Raw genomic sequence first — 21,533 nt, 5'->3', positions numbered from 1 at the left:
AGTGCCCCAACTAGGGACCAGAGGGGCAAGGCAAACCTTGCTCTGCTGTAGCAGACAGCACAGTACAGCCCAGCCCAGGGCTGCAAAGCATCCTGGGATGCTGGCGGACTGTGTTTTAACTTGAAACAGGAAGAGGTCTGGGACAGAAGTTCCATAAACCAGTTTTACCCAAATCTGTTAAGTCTAACACTACATTCACCAGGTTTATCTTAAACCAGTTCCAGCCATTTTGAAAGTGGTTTACATGCACTGAACTTCTGTTACAAGTTTGAACTGTTTTTTGATCACCTAAACCAGTTTATGTGCAACTTTTGTCCCTAGCCTCAGGGAGATGTGCTGCATGACTAAAAAAATTGCTTCCATTGAAGGAAATCATCCTGGCTGGAAACCACAGCAAGCCACACAAATCAGGTGTCTACAGAAGACATTTGCACAACTGCAGCTATGCTGGTAGAATCACAAGTCCAATTGCTTTGTTAGCCATAAATAACTTTTTATTAATAAAATACTTGATAGGAGTGCTGGTTCTTGAGTTTATCTGGTCCTGTGTATTGTGACAGAAGTAAATAAACAAGCCAAGACAAATTACATCTGTGATGCATGAACACAGCCTGAGTGGGTCCTGGCAGATGCAGAACCTAACTAGACTTTTCAGAGACTGCTGAAAGAGACCAAACCTCAATGTGCCTCCAAAGTCACATCTCGATTTACACACTCAATTCACTGGTCAACCCCAAACCACGTTGTGAAGCTGATGAAAATGCCCTCTCCATACCAGGGCAGTTTTAACACCTCAGTGCACACCCTGGTTTTACAAAACCTGCTCTGTTTCTCTCACTTAAAACTCTCACCCATTGCTCCTATTGCTGTTTTTAAAATGCAGTGAACTTCTAATTATCATAGATTCATAGAAGTAGGGTCGGAAGGGACCTTGTAGATCTTCAAGTCCAACCCCCTGCCTTAATGGGGGGTGGGGGTGGATGGCACAAAAGTATATTTAAAAGTTAAATGTTCAAACTTAAGCAAAATGTTCAGAAATGTTAGGGGAAGTTTCACATGAGTTAAGAACTGTAGGTTTGGATCCTAGCACGCTTTCCTGCCTATGCAGGGGGTTGGACTCGATGATCTATTGAGGTCCCTTCCAACCCTAACATCTATGAATCTATGAATCCTTAAAGGCTGATTTTGTTTTCAGTACTAAAAGTTGTTAGGACGCGTCCAGTCTGCAGTGGGGTACAATGTTGCTGACCTCAGTGGAATTGCACCAGTTCTGAATTTTTTCCAGAAAATGATTTACATTCTAATTTGATTTTTCCCTTTTGTTGGAGCTCCGCCTATTTACTGAATTTAATCCAATCTGTCTGACTGTAGATTACTGAGTTATGGCAAGATCACTGTAGCATTCTCTTAAGCAACATGACAGTTGCCCCAAATTTTCCATTATCAGCTTTTGAACAGCATAAACTTCACTGCACCTGAGTCAATAAAAGCCCTCAATATAACCTTTCAGGTAATGATGCATAAAGACTCACTTTACTGAACCCAGCACATATCCTCACACCACTGAACCAAGCATGACCTTACAAAAATGTTATCTTTACAGTCAGTATCTTCATTTGCATGACTTAAAAATGACCTGCTTTTCTAGACTCACACACACAAGGATATTAATAGTTAGTCATTAGAGAGAAAGAGCACAGTGCAAAATTTTTAAGGATGTAATGTCAGGGAAATGCTTAGTGTTTGGGTCACTTAACCATTTAAACACCCTGTTGTCTCCATTATTAGCAATTTGATGGTTTTTGCTGTAGAGTGTTCATATCAAAAATCTCTAAGATACAAAGGAGAAACAATTTAGCCAACCTAACTGCAAGTGGAGAAAAGGAGCTGGAAGAATCTTCTATTCAGGGGCTTGAACCATAGGAATCACAAGGTGAAAAACAAAATTCAAATTTATTACACCTGTCATTGTAGTTAGCAGGCTCTGATGAAAATCCCTTCCCAAGCATTGGTCAGGAGGCATGTCATTGGTTGAAATGGCAGCAGCTGTGACAAGGTTAAACTTCTAGTTTTAGGCTAAGCAGAAAGGGAAGCATGTGCGACACCAATGAGTAGACTGTGCCCCTGCTTCAGGAAGCCAGAATTTATGTCTGGAAAATATTTTTCCTTTTCTCTTCATCTTGCATTCCTAAAACAAGGTGCATTTATTATTTGGGGGTATGTGGTATGCAGGAAAATATGATATATTTCAAGCACAAAGATTGAAGCAAACAAAGGAGACTCCCTCAGGATGCTAGGTAAAAGATAGGAGCTTTGAAGGAGGATTTAATCAACAAACAGAGTGTTGAAGAGATATGGAATGTGAGACAGTAGCAATAATAAAAGTAAGCTTGAAACAGCACAGTGTCCAGAAAAGGAGGAGAAAAAGGAAACAGTAAGGACAGAGGAGTGGGTAGAAAAAAAGTAATCACCAGGGTTCCAGGTTTTCTGTTTGCCTTGGAAAAACATGGTAAAGCCTGAATTTTCTCATTTTAAGGAGAAAAACCAGGATTTCCTCCTTTAAAGGAGACAAATGTGGGAAACAGTGGGTCTCCTCTTGCAGGTTGGCAGAGTTCCAGCTTGCAAGGGGCCGGGAGGGGAGGACAACAGGAGGAGGGCAATCAGCAGGGGGTGCCATGTGCATGCATGTACATACACATGCAGGTGGCAGCCAGGCAGCCTGGAGACCAGTTCCTGCAGGTAAGTCTGATGGGGGGGAGGGGCCAGGGGAGGAGGAATTGAGGCCCCCATAGTGAGGGAGGGAGGGAGTTGGGCAAGGCTGGGGCTGGTGCCCAGCTGGGGCAGTGTGTGGGGTTTTGGGCCATGTGCAGCTGCAGGGCCTGGGGGGATTTGGGATGGGGCCACGGACAGCTTGTCAAAGGGGTGGGGGTGAAGGGACTGGTTCCCTACTGTTGCATGCACTCCTGGGGGGGCATGTGTCCCCCAGATTTGTGGATGGGGTGGAGGCAGGGGTGGGCTGCCAGCTGCAGGCTTGGGCTCCCCACCCTACTGCCCCCCCAACCCTCCCCAAGGCTTCCACAGCCCAGTGGGCAGGACCTGGAGCAGGGAAGCTCATTGCCACCACTGGAAGCTCTACGCTGCCATGGTGAGGCGCACCCTGCCCACCCAAGGGATGGCTGTGGGTTGGAAGTATGGGGCACCAGCAGGGCTGTGGGTGGGGAGTGAGGGGCAATGGCATGGGCACAGCACTGGCATATCAGGGCTGCTCATCAGCGCTGCAAAGCAGTGGGGGGGGAGTGGGGGGGAGCTGCAGCTGCCCGTGTCCTGGTAAGCAAAGGGGGAAGGGGGAGCTCTGATTTTCCATGATAAAACCCCCAAAATCAAATGTCAAAATTTATAGGTATTTAGAAATTATTTCATTATAGTGATTGAGGCACTGGTAGGCTTCCAAATTGCATTAAAATTGTAAATATATCAATAAAATAGTGTTCAACTAGTACCTATATATAGTAACACCTATGTTAACCAGCATTTTACTAACTGGAATATGCTATCATGTGGCATGATCATCAAGTATTTCTTGAGTAGGGCTGGGGGGAGGGGCAGGGGGCGAGCCAGGACAGCAGCTCCACTCTGCAGGCCACACAGGTACCACCTGGCCAGCTGAACATGGATGGGCGGAGGGCGGGCAGGGGAGTTTGGACATGGATGCAGCTGCTGCCACCATCCAACACCCCTATGTGCAACCCCAGATAACCGGAATTTTTAGATAACTGGCAGCCTCCTTACCTCACTTGTGTCGGATAACAAAGCTTTTACTGTGGCGTCTCATTTTAATCACAGAAAAACGTGGATTTTGGGTATTTTAATCAAAGAATCTGCATTTTTTTTGTCTTAAAACAGAGAATTTGTGATTTTTAAACAGACAAAACCAGAATCCCTGGTAATAAGGAAGCAAGTTAGGACAAAACAAAACTGAAACATAAAAAGACAGAAGTGTGCACAAGTTAGAGCAAGGGCCTAGCATTTCATGAAAGGAAAACAAAGCCCTGGAAGGATTCACGGAGCCAGCTGAACTGTAAGAACAAAACCTTATCCTCTCTCAACAGATAATGAACTTGTTGCAGAGGAAAATACCATACAGAGAACTACACTCAGAAGAGCTAAAAGTCAGGAGTGCTTTAATGTTCCAGGTCAGTAATAAGTCAAGTAGTCAAGTACTAGGAGGAGAGCATATGTCCAGGCTTGAGATTATCAGAAGGTAAAAGATGGTTTGGCTCACATAACAAGGGTTTATTTGTGAGGATATTCTGCCTTTATTTAGAAGAACAGATGATATGATAAAGTGAATACTTGAGTGTCCTACTAATTTAACACTCTCCAGTCATGATAGTCCAAATCTGAGGGACTTACTAAAAAAAAAAAAGAAAAACAAATACAGAATGGTTTTTCATAGTCCAAAGGTAAAGAACAGCTCACAAACTCAACTCAGCTGTACCTCCTCCAAAGCTCTTTCCCCTTTAGCTTCTAACAATCTTTGCTGTACTTATTATTACTTGGTTTTTTACATGGTCCACTTCAATTGAACTTCCATGTTTGTATCTAAGGGTAGGACTGGCCCCTACCATTTCCGGGTCTGGAAATTCTCCAAACAAGGGCTAAAAACAACCACACCCTGTCTGTGCTTTTCATTTTCTTCCAGTGGTTTTCATCTTTTTGTTAGAAGCAAACAACATTCAGCCAATTTTTAAAAGGGAAGATACCATATTACCTGGGAAGCTGTGCTAGGCAAGGGGATTTGCCCATCTTTCTTCAGTGACAAAATGCACCAGTATAAAAATGTATTTGAAAATTTGCTTTTTACCTGCCTCTTTCTTATTTTGCTATGAGCCATCTTCACAAAAAGGTTGTAATCATCCAGGCAACGGAGTGGGTGAGGATATGCTGATGGGATCCATCAGATAGAAGAGAAGAGAGACTCTTGACTTGCTGGCCTCTTACCCCTTAACCACAGTGTGCTGATCAAGAATTTCCTTCCTTATAAACTAGGTGCCAGAAAAAAAAGGATGGTTTTTATAACTATTTTGAAGGATCTGTGGACAGTTGGCTAGGACCATTGGTTTCCATTAAGATGCACCAGATCAGGCTATTTTCCAAGTTCTGCCAAAGGCCTTGTTTAACTTTTCAGTAAAAACTAGATTTCTCAAGTACTGCTTTACCAACATTGAAAGAGCAATAGTAAGATTTTGTGACTATGGCCTCCAGCCCTTAAGTTCTTCTGCCTGAGGAAGCAGCCACTAGAAAATGCAACGCTCAGTAACAAAGAAGGTAATGTTTTAAATGGGTCTTTACCAAGAGCATTACATTAGGTGAAGACCCTGCAATGGATGCAAGACCAGGCTTTGGTGTCTCGATGAGACTAGATTTGGACTGTGAGAAACTCTTGGAAAAATCAGTATACTCTAAATCATTTACTTTCGGAGTATTTCCAGCCCATTCCAAGCTCCTCAGGAAATCCTGGCAGCAAATCCCTGCCAAGGCAAAACTAACACAAATTGATTTCCCATTGCAGAAACCTCTGTGAAGGTGGATTCTGGGAACAGCTGCCAGCAATAATGGTCTCGGGATCTAGAGAAAATATTAAAGCCCAGAGACTGTGGAAATGACCTTAGTTTCCTGCCCTCTTCAATGTAAGAATGAGGAGGGAACAGAGAGCCCAGGCCATGTAGTTTCCGCACCAAATGAAGAAGTATTAGCTTTTTGAATGATCACTGAAACAATTACCAGACCTATACTTTTCTAGGAAACCTAAGCTATAAAACAATTCAGAACAATGCAGTTTCACTCATTGTCGACACGTAGGGGGTGCACATGCTTCTGCGTGCACCCCCTCCGTGTCGCCAATGAGTTAAACCCTGTATTAGGAGGCACCAGTCACCCAGGGTTTCACTAAACCAGGGTTGGGCAAAATGGCAGATCCGGTTGGTGGCAGGACTATTTCCCAGCAGCCCCCGTCCACGTGGCAGGGACTGGTTTCCATGGAGACCCCAGCAGCAGCTGCACTGTGATAGTGTAGGCCAGGTTTTCCGTGGAGGCTGGTTGTAGCAGTGCTGGCAGGGCATGTGGCAGGGTAGGGAGCTGCTCCAGGGCTGGGCTGGGATCTTGCAGCAGTGACAGCATGGTCCAGAGCCAGAGCAGAGCCATGATCTGCATGCCGGGAGGGTGTGTGCAGGCAGTGGATCCTGGCTCTGTCCCAGCTCCTTGCAGCAGTGACAGCTTAGTTTGGAGCTGGGGCACAGCTGCTCTGGAGCAGCTTCCTGCCCTGCCAGCACTGCTGGGGCCAGTCTTGGGATCTCCATGGAAACCAGCCCCAGCCACACAGACAGGGGTTGCTGGGAAACAAAGTCCATTGCCAGCTGGATTCAGCCTGCAGACCAAACTTTGCCCACTAAACTATCAAAATAATCGTACATTATTTTTTTCCTTTCTAGACCTGTCCTGTTCTTCCCAATGAACATCTTTCCATGTGCTTTGGGTGTTATGTCTACTACAGAGTTTGGTAAACATACTTAAAGCATGTAGTTGTTTTCTTTTAAACCCACAATTATGGTTTGCTTTACCAAAAGCCAGCGTATTTGCCTTCCACTTGTGTCAACTTGACTCAAACACAGTTACTAACCTTTTGGATGTGCCCTTCACCTCAGAATTTTTCACTTAGGCAAATTAACAATCGAGAAATACAGGATACACCCAGAAGACAGCAAACTACTGACTTAGCAAGTCAAAAATGTATATGCTGGCATCAAAGCTTACAGTTGAAAAATGAAGTGTATCCTGGAAGGATCCTGAATTCTTTGATGTCAGCCAACTAAAAAGAAACATGTCAGGGATGCCCACAAGAGGATTTTTACTGAGGGCAAAGTGGGACCTTCCTGGGAAGAGCAAGACAGTGGCAAGCTCGACTGGGAAGGAGGCAGTTCTTTCATTCTTTTTAACAGATTTCTACCCTGATGTGAGATATCTTTTAGAAAGGAGGTCACCTCCACATAGAATTCAACTGCTCCATTTTTCTAATATAGTTCAACTTAAAAATAAATTTTAGAACAGAAACTAATATTAAGAAAAAGAAGAATGAAATAAGTTCAGGTGTATTTCTGATTTTAAAATGTCACAGTACAATCCATTCCAGACAAAATATAGAAAAACGTATAGAAATCGAGAAATAAAGTAAGACTGAGACATGTATTTCCTCAGAGTATTCAGGAGTTATAGATGCCTATCATTTACATATTTATCTTGTCACATGTAAAACAGGGAACATTTATGAATAGCTAGAAACTGAGAATTCTTCTCCCATGCTTAGTTGAAGTTTGGTAGAATAAACCAAAAAATTTGTTTCAGAATCTTTCCAAAATATTTCCTCAGTAAGGAGGTATAACAAGGTTTGTCACACAGCACAAAGAAAAACGTCCAACTTCCGTGAACCCACAGCAGCATGCAAGTGTCAGTTTTGTTTTATATTAATAGACACTTTCTGGTGGTCAGGAGGATCATGAGGCTGGGAGCTGATGTTCCTAAGTCCTAGTATGTGCTTTAGCACCAAGTCACTGTACAGCAGGCTTGTCCAACACGCGCCCACCAAGCCATTTTCTAAGGCCCGAGGTCCCTTGCTCAGGACAGGCGGGTGGGGGAGGGGAGGGGAGCTGCTCACTCCTGTGGGGCCGGGCTTGCGTGACCTCCCATGTCATGTGAGCTGGGTCCTGCCGCCGCCCCGAGGGCTGCATGGTGTGGGGCTGCCCTGGACGCACCTGATGGGATGAGCTGGGGAAAGTGCCCACTTTTACTTGTCTCCGGCTTGGCCCCTTGCCCCTGGCGTCCCACCTGCCTCCTGGGACCTGGGCGCGGCGGCTGCAGAGCAGGGCGGGAACAGGGTGTGGCGCCCGGTGCAGGCAATCAGCAGGGCAGCCCCGGGGGGGCCTTGGCAGGCGGCATCCTGGCGTGACCTCTGTGGGACGAGGCAGCGGGAGCTGGTGTCTGCTGGGTCCCACGCTCCGGGCTCGCAGCGCTGAGGCCAGCAGGGCTGTGTGTGCGGGCGGCCGGGCATCATGGTGAGCGGGGCCGTGTGGGCGAGTGGGTGAGGGGCTGTAGTGCAGCGGCTGTCTCGCTCCGGCCCCCCTTGGGCAGTGCCAGCTCGTGGGACTGCACTGCTCAGGGGCGGCCCAGAGGGACAGGAGGGATTGTTGCTCCCTGTGGCTGGGCTAGGTGCTGCTCTCCTGCCATAGTGGCTGCCTGCACCCTCCCAGGGGCTGTTTGCCTTCGCAGCAGGGAAGTGCGGAGGAGCACTGCAGCTCGTGTTCCCCCGAGGCCTTCCCCTGCCAGGAGCCTCCCTGGGCAGACCAGACCTGAGACCCTGCCAGGCTGGGAACCAGCTTCGTTCCTGCAGTTCTGCCGTCCCCCATCTCACGCGTTGGCTGGGCCCCAGCCACATCTGCCTGAGCGCTGCCAAGACTTTGGGCAGTGATGTTGCTGGTGTGGGCAAGGCCTCGGGAAGCAGTGGCATAGATGGCCCCTTGGCCTGTGTGACAGCACTGGCTACATCGGCTTGGTCACATATTTTAACACGGCTGTAAAAGTATCTTCTGGGGTTGCCTTCAAATGGTGGTCATAGTAGGCAGAAGTGGGGCCCCAGCTGTTGGGATGGCTGGTCCAGGACATCATTTGCTGTAGTTTGTCACTAGCTGAGCACAGGTGGGGGTTTATGCCAGCTTTGCCTTATTTCAGGCTTGTCCAATGTACGGCCTGAATATGGCTTGCCGGCCCACTGGGTGATAAAAAATTCTTGATCTGGCCCCACATTCAAAAAGGTTGGACACCCCTGCTGTCCAGCATCGAGTCTGTGATAGGCACAGTATAGAACTTTGCAGACCAAAGGAAGAAGAAGACAAAGGTGGCTTCAAGTCAGCCTTCAACACTCAAGGTTTGGAGCTTCTCTAGGACCTGATGTACCTGAGAGTACATTAGGGAGAAGTCCCTAATGTAATTAAGATAGCCCGTGGCTAAAGACATACACTCTCTGGGCAGCGTGACAGGTCACAATGCTATTTGCTATCCTCCTTTGGCTGCTGCCCCACCTTGGCACATTCCTTCCCTGTCTACCATTAGTTTGACATGCTCCTTTGCCATTGTTTGTAACAGTTCCACTAATCACATTCTGCAGTCTTTGAGGGAAATTCTCTTTCAGCTCACACCAAGGCTTTTAGGGTCCTTTTACAAGACATAAAGGAGCTGGAGCAGGAGTGAGGATCTGTCTCAATTTTCCCATGTGTAATACATAGAAAACACTTAACTTCTTACATCATAGGGAGCTGAGAATTAATGAGTTCAAAAGTGCAGTATGTTTTCAACATATAAAGCTATATAGATAGATAGATAGATAGATAGATAGATAGATAGATAATTATATATTATTATGAGAATGACACAGAATAGAGCTTCTTCTGAACCCCACTGACTTCAAGATGCCTTTATGCTCTCATTTGCAGGATCAGGTACTAGGTTAATATATGGCACGAAAGCCATGGGTTTCAACAACAGTGCTGTACATAATCATAGGCAAATATAGGATCATAGGAAACTAGGGCTGAAAAGGACTTCATGAGGACATCTAGTCCAGTCCCCTACTTAAGACAGGATTGCCTTGACTAAACCATCCCATCCAACCATCTGTCTAACTCAGGGCTATCCAACTTCTAAGTGACTGGGGGCTGCATGCCACTTGGGCTGCATGAGCAGGAGCCATGCTAATAGGAGCAATGGGCCCCCTGGGCCATGGTTCCCCTCCCCCCACTTGTACCACATGCACAGGTAACTCCTTCATCTCTTACCACCACTCCACATGTGCAGGTGACTATTGTACTGTGCGTGCAGACAGCACCCCCACCTTGGCACCACAGCATGGGTTTTCTGTTCCCCCCAACTGCTGCACCATGCCCATGACTGCTGCCTCCACTTCTCGGCAACACATGCACAGGCAAGCCTGCCTCAGCTCTATCATTGCACCACGTTGCATGATACCCCTGGCACTGTGGGCTATGCCATCTTGCCCCATAAGGCAGAAATAGGAAACAAAAACTGAGGCAGAGAGTAGCAGCATACACATAAAGTAGAAGCCTACAAATGCCCTACTTACAGGCAACAAGTTGTTCCTAATTTCCAACCTAAATTTCCTCTGCTGCAGTTTGAGGCCATTGCTTCTAGTCCTGTCCCATAGGGCCATAGAGAAAAGCCCATATGCATCCTCTTTGTAATTGCCCTTCAGGCATTTAAAAATCCCCTCTCATTCTTCTCTTCTCCAGACCTTTCAGCCTTTCCTCATAAGTATTGATTCCCAGGCCCCTAATCATTTTTGTTGCTCTCTGCTGGACTCTTTCCAATCTGTCCACATCTTTCTTGAAGTTTAAGACCCCAAACTGGACACAGTACTCTAGATGAGGCTTCACCAGTGCTGAATAGAGCAGAAGAATCACATCCCTTGATTTTCAAGTGGCACTTCTGTTAATACAACCTACTATTGGCTAATATTCAGCTTATGGTCTACTGTAACATCCAGGTCCTTCTCTGCAGCCTAGCCAATCATTCCCTGGTCTGTATTTGTGTGTGCTATTATTCTGTCCTTAGCGCAAGACTGTGCACTTGTCCTCAATGAATTTTATCTAACCAACTGCAAATCATTTTTCCATTCTTTTCAGGCCATTCTGGATCCCAGCCTTACCCTTCGGTGTCTGCAACTCCCCCCAACTCGGTTTGGAACTTTGGTAAATATGCACTCAATTCTATCATCCAAATCATTAATTAATATGTTAAATAATACTGGACCCAGGACAGACCCTGGGGAAGCCCCACTTGATCCTACTGAGCTTTTGATGCCATAGTGTGATGCTTATTTTCTTTCTTTCTTTTTTATTGTGAATGCATTTTTCCCCCTATTAACTTTTTGTGGCCAGATAATGCTAAACAAGGCCCAGCTGGACAAATGACACACAGCCCACAAACTGAATGACCTTCCTCAAACAGACTCTTCAACCTAAGATAATTTCCTTCTCTTGCTGACAAATCCTCACCCTTTCTGCAATCCTGCCTGTCCCAATATCCCTGACATCTGCTTCCTCCCCAGCTCCCAGACTGAACTCATTTTCCTCCTTCTATCTTGTCTATATTTAGATGCATCTGCACACAGAACTTGGCCCATAAGAGGATGAACAGACCATGCTAATTTTCTATTTAACGGACTAAAGCATTGGAAGCGCAGATATTTTATAAATGGGTAAATATTATTTCTATCTAAAGAACAACTTTCTTGTTAATGATAATTACATAATAATGAAGCAACCTAAATCCTCAAAATGCTTTACAAATATTAACCAATTAATCAATTATACCCCTTTGTAATATAAATGTCATAATATCTGTTTCACTGTTTCAGATGGGTAGGTTTATGTAAAGCATGTTTAAATGCCTCGTTCAAAAAGCATGCTTCAATTGAGTGGAAGAACTAGAAACCAAACCCTAACAATCTTCCTTTTCTCTTCTCTTTTGATATTATCTTTCACTATTTGGAATTCTGATTTCCCATTGGAAGGAAATATTGGTTTTAAAATGAAATGAAAGGTTTTATTGTTAAATAACTATAACTTCAGAGGTCAAATTCTTTCACAGAAGTCCCACTGGATACAGAGAGTGAGTTCTGTGCATAATCTAAGAGTAGAATTTGGACTTGATGATAAGAGGCATATTTCAAAATAGAAGTATTAACACCCATAGGACAACATTTCTTTAGAAATGAAATCCTTGATGTCTATTATTAAAGTAGTTATTCTCAACCTTTTTAGACTCAAGACAGCCTTCAACAGATTCAAGGCACCCCTCAGAAAACATTAACTCGATTTCTAAATACAGAAAAATATTAAAGCAATTCTTCTGTTGCAAAGAACTCAGAAAATCCACAATAGGTCAGAATGTTATTGACACTATGGATTCCTATTTGAAATCTCTGGGTTTATCTTATGAATCATGTTTGCACACACTGCGTGATACCTCATGGCACCATGGCTGAGAATCACTGTAGCAGAGGAAAGTTTAAATACATAGTTCTACATAGTTCATTATTCTAAAGCAGTGGAGGCCAACCTTTCTGGCAGGTGTGCCTCAAGGTAAGCTTCACTCCTTCCCCAAGTGCCATTTTGGGGAGAAACACGTCACCTTCCATCACCATTATGTTGCCATAAAAATTCTATGGTGGTACAAAGGAAAAGCAAACAGATGTTCAAACCTGTTGTCCACAATTTGTGGCTGCGATAAAGGCAGTATGAATTTGAGCCACTTTTTGACAGCTAATTTCTGTTTTCTTTAAAGTGGGAGAGTGCAGACAGCTCAGAGTCAAACCCCTCAAGTCCCTGGGTTCCCCCTTGCAGATGCATATGCAGGGAATCTCTTGGTAAGAGTCTCCTTGGGTGTGTGAGTTCTGGCAGGGAGGCTCAGGGCCATGCAAATACTGGTATAGAGGCACCAGGTTCCGGGAATCCAGGACCTGAGCCAGGACTCATGTGGCCTCATGCCTCCTTGCCTTGGAAGCATGGGGCCATGCAGGTCCCAGTATGGAGTTATGGGGCCATGCAGGTCCTGGCACAGAGAGCTGGGGAGTCCCCGGGAACTGAGCCGTTCCATGCCTCTACGCCAGGATGGCAAGGAGAGTTGGGGCAGAAAGGGACCCAGGGAATCCCTGGGCATGGAGAATGTTATCCCTCATTGTCCTACATCAGGTCCCTGACTGGTGCGGGACAACAGATGATATGTGTTTTGTCCAATGAAGTGAATCAACTGTGATGGGATACGTCCCGCCACAGTTGATCCACTTCATTTGGCGACATCTGTTTCTACCCTCTGATCTCCTTCCCCTGCCTGATCAGTTGCTCCACTCTCTCTCCCCTGTCCTATTTCCTGCTATTCTATCCATTGCTCTTTTCCCTCCCTGTCCGAGTTGTTGCTCTGCTCTCTCCTCCCTGCCATATCTGTTACTGTTATCCCTGCTCCTTGTGGCTATGTAATGTGCCACTTGTGGTTGGCCACTCTTGTTCTAATTACAATTACAGTGAAACATTCTCAGTACAGATATAAGGAAATCTCTGGAAATAAAATGATTGTTATTATTACTATACCAGCATCCATTAGCTTTATCAATCTGCTTCAGCATCTGCAATTTATGAAGTGGCTTTCTGGGCTTCTATCTCCCTACAGTAAAAGCTTTCCAAGGACCACCCAAAAATATTTATAAATAAGCAAATAATGCAAGGACAACAAAACTGAATGAGGGCTGTAACATTTACCATTGTTTCAATTAGAATAGGACCCTTTCTCTTTTTTAAGAGAGGTCTCAAACTGTGTGAAGATGATTAATTTATCACATATAATCCAAAAAATGGACAGAAAGCAAAATACTACTAAATGAATGCATATGGCAGCACACCTTTGAGTGCATGACACTTTAAGGGCCAAGTCAGGCAGCCAGCAGGTGCCTGACAGCGGCAGCTATTTTGAGAACTAGATAAATAAAGGCTGCAGTTTGCTGCTGCCAGCCCAAGTGGAAACATTGCCTGGCTGAGCTGCAGAAGGAACACTAGGAGGTAAGTGCTTATGGGAGCTTATGGGGATGGCTAGGAGGCTTTTGGTCCTGGGCATGACCTAAAACTGCACCCTGCCAGGGATAGGTGGCCTGGTAGGGCTCCTGGTGGTGTGGGAGCACCCAGGAAATGCCAGGGCATTTACCACCCTGGTGAAAGGCAGGTTGGAGTGCCTACAACCCCTGGCCCTCATCTTCAGGTGAGCTGCATCTAGCAAGTGGGGCCAGGCATGGTTGAGGCCACCTGAGCCCACATGTGACTGAAACCTTGGAGACCGCAGGAGGGGATAGAAGTGTAGTCCCGGAGAGGGGGGGCAGCAGCACATTCCCAGGGATGGGATAGGTGTATAGCCCTAGGGGAGAGGGCATAGTTGTGTGGCCCTGTACAGAGGAGGGTTGAATGGCAGTAGGCCTGAAGGGCTGTGTGTGAGGGGAGCTGAACACGGGGTAGGCCTCAAGGGCAGTCCCAGGGGTGGGTTGAATAGGGCTAAACTTGGAGTAAGCCTGAAGGGCAGCGCAAGGGCCAGCCCCATGAGTAGTTGATTGTGAGGATGATGAGAACACCTCAAGGTGGGGCATGGTAGAGGCCCTAGAGTGGGCATAGTAGGAACCCCATGTGTGGGGAAGACTCAATAAATCCAGTTTTAGATTAATCTATATGTGCAACATTATTTTAATTCAAAGAATAATTAAAAATTTCAAGCTCTGGAAACAGCACTAATTCCCTGTGTTCATAATAACATTATGTTCACGTTGCTATACATGCAGCAATGAAGTCTAACTACCTAACTCTAGGCAGCAAGAGTTTGACACTAACCTTCTAAATACTTCATGATGAGTGGAAGTAGAATCTCACAATATGTACCAGAGGGAATGATTTACTCCTAACTATGCTAGAAGCAGATAACCTTTTTAAAGCCAAATTAGTATTAAAATGCATACAGATGTTTTTCCATCACAAAAGTAAAAAAGGACCTGTAAACCTTTTCATTCATGTCTTATATTATACAGTTGATATTGCTTCGCATGTGTAAAACCATATACTCTACAAGGCTATCACTTACGCAAGGCAGCCTTCAAGACAAGGCAGTATTTAAACTTGGCCTACAACCAAAAAGAACATCAGGGAATTGAATTAATCAAAATCAATAAATTGAACAGGTATCAAAGATAAAGATGGGCCTTACATGAGTAAAGATTACTCAAATCAGGAAGAAAGTCTGTGTGCAAACGTATACCATTTAGGTCAATTTGTATGACCTCTTTTTTTTTTGAGCGCCAGTCACAGGAGCTCTTAGTGACATTTTTAATGAAAAATGAATGAGTGGCTTGTACCAGGACTAAAGTGGCTCATTTATGTATTAAAGAAAATGCAATTAAATGACAGCTAGAACTTATGAACCTGACTAAACAAACAGTTGACATTGCAGAACCTGTTCCCAGAAATGCATTTATCAGAGCAAAATATCACTATTAATTTTGATAGCAAATATCTTCAGATGTTTCTGCAAGATAGCACAAAATGGTTATGTAAATAACAGAAATATGAAATCAAAGAGTAATATGAAATTAAAAGCAAACAAAGTAACAAGATAAGTTAGGATAAAAAGTAATGTTATTTTCAGCTCATATGATTTTTTCTGGGAGGGGAGAGAAGTGTTTTCAAGCCCCCATCTGAAACGTCAAGGACACTTTACAGTTTTCTCCATTTCCCATCTACCTTCTAGAGTTTGTGTACTTCCAACTAAGGATTCACTCCAACATCCAGCAACACTGGTTCAGAAATACCTTCAGGACTTGCAGCACAAAGATGAGGAACTCCTGCAACAGTTTCTAGTTTAAGAAGCCCAATAATGCTGAGGTTTATATTTGATGTCTGAGTTTTGGGCAGTCCTGTCTGGCAAGAGAACAATGACTTGTATGTTACACTAGGTTTATATCTTGCAGGTTAACTGTTGTGATGATCAATGCCATTCCCAAACAAACCTATGCTCACCTATGGCTAGAAAACAAATGTATCTACTGTCAGCAGAAAAGATGTAGGAGAAAAATAGGTGTGTGGAGGGAAGAGTTCTTATGACAAAGACTGGGGTTAATGTGAAAATGTATCTGAAAAGAACTAGGACACAAAAAATACCAATACTTCTAACTAATGATATCAAAATAACCTTGAAAGAAAGATGCTGGAAATCTGATGTTTCTAGTTCACTAGTTACCATTCAGTTCAAATCCCTATGCATATTGCCGTCCCAGCAGAAGCATTGCCACTACAGCTGTTACATTATCACTTTCTATTAATATTTCTTCTCTTCTGTCTCTCCAGTCCTCCATGTCCTACAACATGCCCCCCAAAAAGAGGTGGCCACCAGGGTTATTCTCTCAGGAAAAGTGTTCCTGGCACTTACACATGTTTTCTTCTCCTGCTTTAACAGCTGCAAACATCTCAATAAAGTAACAGGGAAATGGGTCACATTTCAAAGGCCGATCAGTTAACATTTACTCAAGCCCATGCTGCATTTTTCATTTTCACAAAAACGCCTTTTTTCTGACAAACACTTTGCATTACAGCTGCATTAATGATAAAAAAAAATACTGTTTTGGACTGTCCTTAAAGACAAGTTTTATGTACATTTTAGAGTTGGCCTCATGGGCAAAGCTTCAAATAGGAATGAGTCCTTTTGAAATATGCACTAGCAGGTTAACATGCTCAGACATTTATTCTTACTTCAAAGCCATCAGTTTTATTGCTCTAAACAAGCAACAAGATGACATTTAATTTTGTATCAAAAATTTTCATGCACATCTACTTTAGTTTGGGAGTATTAACAAAAAGCATGCATTTTTCAGATGCCTACCATGCCAGTCTAAACTCTGCCTTTATTCAATAAGAACACTCCAATAGAGAAATGGACTGGAGATTTCAAAGAGCTATCCAAATACCTGCAGTAACCTGCTACAATGCGAAAAGAAACCCAACTCTGTGACTGCACAGTCCTAGTGGTCACCTACCAACCAACACTGGAACCTATCAGAGGAATTAAACAACTACCAGCCTATGCTTGACAAAGGTCAGAACTTGAGAGAAATATTTCCAGCCCCTCTGCTCCTGGCCTTCAAACAGCCCCCTAACCTTGTCCAACTTATCATCAGAAGCAAACTCCCCACTGCCCAACAGACGTCAAGTAGGGCCCAGCCTTGCCTTGGCAATACATGCTTAACCTCTCGCCATATCTATCTCCACTGCCACTACAATCGACACCCCATCACAAAAACTGCAGAATCCATGGTTCCACACAAACTTTTCCAAAAATGTGATATACCTGGATCCAGTGCACTAAATGCCTTTATAGCAACTATGTGGGTGAAACTGAACAGCAACTATGCAGCAGAATGAATTGTCACAGAAAAAAATATAAAGGACAGACACACACACACTATTAGGAGCAAATATCTCTCACTCCCTCTCTGACCTTGCCAGCCTCGTACTCATGGGAAACTACCTAACACCTTTTGGCTACATCTGGAGGAGGAGTCAGATCAGATTGAATGGTCAGTCAGTAATGGAGCTTATACTAGAAACAGCCCTTAGTGCAATTTTTTTTTTTAAATGCACACTCAACTGTATGCTATTTTAGCTGAAGTCTGTAACTTTTATTGTTACCTTCAGCAACAGCAGAGTTAGCCCAATACTGAGCACTTTTGGAGATTTCACCTTCTTTCTTTAGGTAACACTTTCTCATCATTCTGCCCATGGTATTGATACTGATGGTAATGAAAGGGCTGTTTTAAAAGTGATTGCAAGAGAGGGTCTTTTTTACAGCGTGGAATAATCAGCTACTTAAACACCACCTGAGAGTTGACATTAAACTCAATTTTCAAAACATTTGCCTTTGAAAACCATCTAAAATGTTTTAGTTTTCAGTTTTTTGTGCATATTCAACCAGCTGAACTAAGGAAGGATTCAACAAAAAACAAATATATAAAAACGCCCAAATCCAGTGTAATGCTTTCAGTTCTTTGTATACAGAAAACACTAATCAAGAAATACTCTCCAAACATAAAACCCGATTATGCAATTTGAACCCTGCAGAAAGACTGCAAAAAGTCCATGCTAATAAAACATACTGCAGAAGCTTAGCTGTATTTTATTATACATTTACATTTAATCAATAAAACATAAAAGCAGAAGTAGAAAAAGCCAGTGGCCATGATTCTACATGTTTTGTGTTATCCCTAAAGCGCTAAACAGTCAAAAGATGATGAAATATGGCCACTAATATAGCAGTTATGGTTACATCCAGTATCTTTGCTTAGTCTTTCCATTCGTCAATGGAGATTACTCATCTAAAATCTCACCCACAGGTAAAATTCCGCTTCAATTCAACAGGAATATTGCTTGAGTTAGGGCTGTGGGAGTTGGTCCATAATTTACAGTATTAAAGTCAACTCTATTTGCATGCTAGATCACCTTACCTGTGAACATAATGTAACTGATGTACGGAATCAATCGCTATCACCATTTCAGCCAAATAAAAACGAGCCATATCTTCAGGTAACCTGTCCTCAAACTTGCTGAGCAGGGTGAGCAGATCTCCACCAACATAATAATCCATAACCAGGTACTATGATTAAAGGGAAGAGGGGGGTGGTCACAGACATAAAGAAAAAAACTGTTTATTGAGTGAATTAAGGAATGACCAAAACAAATTTAAGTATAGCACTGTTGGATTGCAGAAAATGCCTGTATTTAGTCAAATGCAAGAGAAGCCTCACCCCCCAGTTGGCATGGGGAAAAAAGCCCCTTGTCTTAATAATCACATACAAGGAGATCTCACTGAACACATTGTCTCTCATTAAACTGTTGCCAAAAGCAGCATGCACTCAGTAATAGAAACCAAATATGATGTTGATTAAATGCAGCCAACACTGAGCATGACTGTAAAACACGTGGCTCACGCTGGGCAAACAAACTGATGGGAACCTTTTTTTTTTCCTGTATGGGGCCCTAAAAAAACCAAGCAGTTGTCCCCCCAGGAGGGAATAAATACCAGCTCTAGAGGTGCAGCAATACCAAGCAAGCACTTGGAACAGTCAAAGCAAGCTCCAACACCCTCTCTTGGTGCCAAAAATGCTGATGGGAACTTTCTTTTTTTTTTTTTTTTTTTTTGGGGGGGGGGGGGGGGGGCGTGTTTTTGTATTCCAGGAGATGTTTTTGTATTCAGGTCAAATTAGCCAAATCAAGTCCACATCCTTTCAACTGAGCAAAACTCAATCACTCAAACACCAGATGTGGCACTACAACCAACAAGTATCCTCCACCCGAGACTTTTCAGCCTGGTGCTTCAGATACTACCAAATCCACTGGCAGGCATCCTACATGCAGGCCCAAGCCCAGAGGCTTGGGGTTCGGATGACCTCGAGTCTCACTTGCCCTTAGCCAATGGCCCCAGGAGCAAGCTAGAGAGAGGTTCCTCATTTCCATAAAATAGACATGTAGCTGAAATCCTCCCACTGGAAGCTGCCCATTAGGAAGCTAATTACAAGATTCCTGTAGAGTGTCCTGTCTGCAGTGCATTGGACAGGCGTGCACCCTCAATTACACAATGCCATTCAAATCCATCTTGGTCTGGGCAACAGACCTTGATCTTTTTCTTTTTTTAAGGAAAAATTTTTATGTCCCATGTCAAATCAGTCAAATCAATTCCAAATCCGTGTGAGTCATTCAAGAACCATATGTGGCCCTGCTACAGGTAAACATCCTCCACCCCTACCCGGGGCTTCAGATAGTTCCAAATCCTTTGGTGGGCAACCTACATGCAGGCCCAAGCCCAGAGGATTGGAGTTCAGATTCCCCTGAGTTTCACTTGCCCTCAGCCATATGGCCACAGAAGCAAGCTAGGGAGGAGTCTTGCATTTCCATAAAGTAGGTGTATAGCTGAGATCTTCCCACTGGAAATGAACATGGGAGGCTAACTATGCATTACCTCAGTCAGGATACTACCCCTTGCCACATTCATGGTTTTCCCCAGCCAGTACGAAAGTCACATTGGTGATCCTGGTATTTCCCCTGACAGGTAATCTTGATCTACACCAGAAGGCTAAATTAGTGCTAGGCCATGTGAATAAGACATACAATAGTGGCCATTAAAGCAGTCCTCCTGACCCTTTTAAAAGTCATGGTGAGCCACTACATGGTATACATTTTGAGTTCTTCATTCTCACTGCTGAGCTGCACTTTTCTTTCCCATTTCCAGTGACTCTTGTTTCTTTACCAGCCTTAAATGCCTGGCAAACATCATGAAACAGGGCCACAAACAGTTCACTCAGAATCCCTCTGTTGCCCTCTCTCTCAGCCTAGTGCATATGATCAGTATGGCCCCACCCCTCATGAGGTGAAGCTATACCAGGTTGGCCTGCACCTCATCTGAATAGACATTTTTGGAGGATCCCAGGACTCATGACAAAAATACCTGGTTCTAGTCATGAGTGGGGGCTAATTAGGACATGGATCCTTTTCGGGGGCAGGGGGGTATCTCGAGTACACACACATACTGAGTAGTACTGAGTTGTGGGGTCACCATGACTTGAAATGTTGTTGCCTGGTGTGGCTCAGCCCAATTAACTATGTGGGATATCATGAGCCTTTGACTTTGACCTAATATCATGCTTCCTGGCCTCTTGTGGGCTAAGATCAAATGTAGTCGCTGCACTGGTCCGATACCCAAACCAAAATGTAATTAAAGTGGCATTGTGTAGTGGATGGTATACCCCTGTCTGCATGTGGCCAGGACTCCCTACGAGAGCTTCATAGTTAGCTTCCCATTGGACAGTTTCCAGTGGAAAAATCTCAGCTACATGCTGACTTTATGAAAATGGGAGACTCCTCCCTAGCTTGCTCCTGTGGCCATACAGCTGAGGGCAAGTGAAACCTGGGGGCATCCAAACCCCAAGCTTCTAGGTTTGGGCCTGCATGCAGGATGCCTACCAAAGGATTTGGAAGTATCTGAAGCCCCAGAATGAAAAGTCTGGGATGAAGAATACTTACTGGTAGTAGGGCCACATGAGGTTTTTGAACAATTCAAGGGATTCAGAACTGATCTGGCTAATTTGACCTGGCACACAAAAAAAATTGCATATTCATATACCTATACACACACACACACACGTATACACACCTATACATACTAGGGGTGCACTGATAGAGATTTTGGGGGCCGATACCAATAGCCGATATTTAAGGAGGCATATCGGCTGATATTGATCCAATATTCAATACAGCTGCCATTAGGTGGTAAGACCATTGGGGTGGAAGGGGAGGGGGGAGGGAAGGGGCGTGGGGGGGCAGGTCAATGCCCCCTGTGATGAGGGAGGGGGCAAGGGCAGGTGTTGCCCAGGCGGGGGACGAGACAGACGGAGACGTGGCTTGTGGGGTGAGGCCAGATCCCACCACTGTTTGAACCTGGGAGGAGGGGCATGTGCCCCTGGACCTGCACAGCGCGGGGTGTGCTGCAGCTGCAGGGTGGAGCCAGAGCCAGCACTGTGTGGGGCTTTTCTTGCTGAGCGGTGGCACAGGGCTGGGAGTGGAGCTATGGCAAAATTTGGGGTGGCTGCAACCTCCTCCCAGCCCCACTGGAGCCTGCTCCGAGCCCAGCCCCCGGCAAGAAAAGTCCCATGCAGCGCTGGCTCTGGCTCCACCCTGCACCCCCCCGGGGTGCAAGCAGTGGCGGGAGCTGACCCCACCCCACAAACCACACCTCTGTCCCACCCACCCACACCCCAGCTGGGCAGCGCCTGCCCCTGCCCCCTCCCTCACTGTGGGGGGCATTGATCTACCCCTTCACATCCCTTCCCTCCCCCC

At 44.7% G+C, this 21,533-nt stretch overlaps 1 protein-coding gene across 4 annotated transcripts in view; it reads right to left on the bottom strand.

Moving 5' to 3' along the window:
• Window positions 1-21,533, bottom strand: part of CDC42BPA (CDC42 binding protein kinase alpha) — a 349,488-nt gene that overhangs the window by 163,129 nt on the left and 164,826 nt on the right. For all 4 annotated transcript variants that reach the window (XM_014598104.3, XM_019483101.2, XM_014598103.3 and 1 more), the window contains exon 5: window positions 18,149-18,297. In XM_014598104.3, coding sequence (XP_014453590.2) covers window positions 18,149-18,297 — 149 coding nt within the window. The remainder of the gene's footprint in view (window positions 1-18,148; window positions 18,298-21,533) is intronic.

Source organism: Alligator mississippiensis, chromosome 1 (assembly GCF_030867095.1).
Source record: "Alligator mississippiensis isolate rAllMis1 chromosome 1, rAllMis1, whole genome shotgun sequence".
Classification (NCBI taxonomy): domain Eukaryota; kingdom Metazoa; phylum Chordata; order Crocodylia; family Alligatoridae; genus Alligator; species Alligator mississippiensis.
This window is presented reverse-complemented; position numbering and strand designations above follow the sequence as displayed.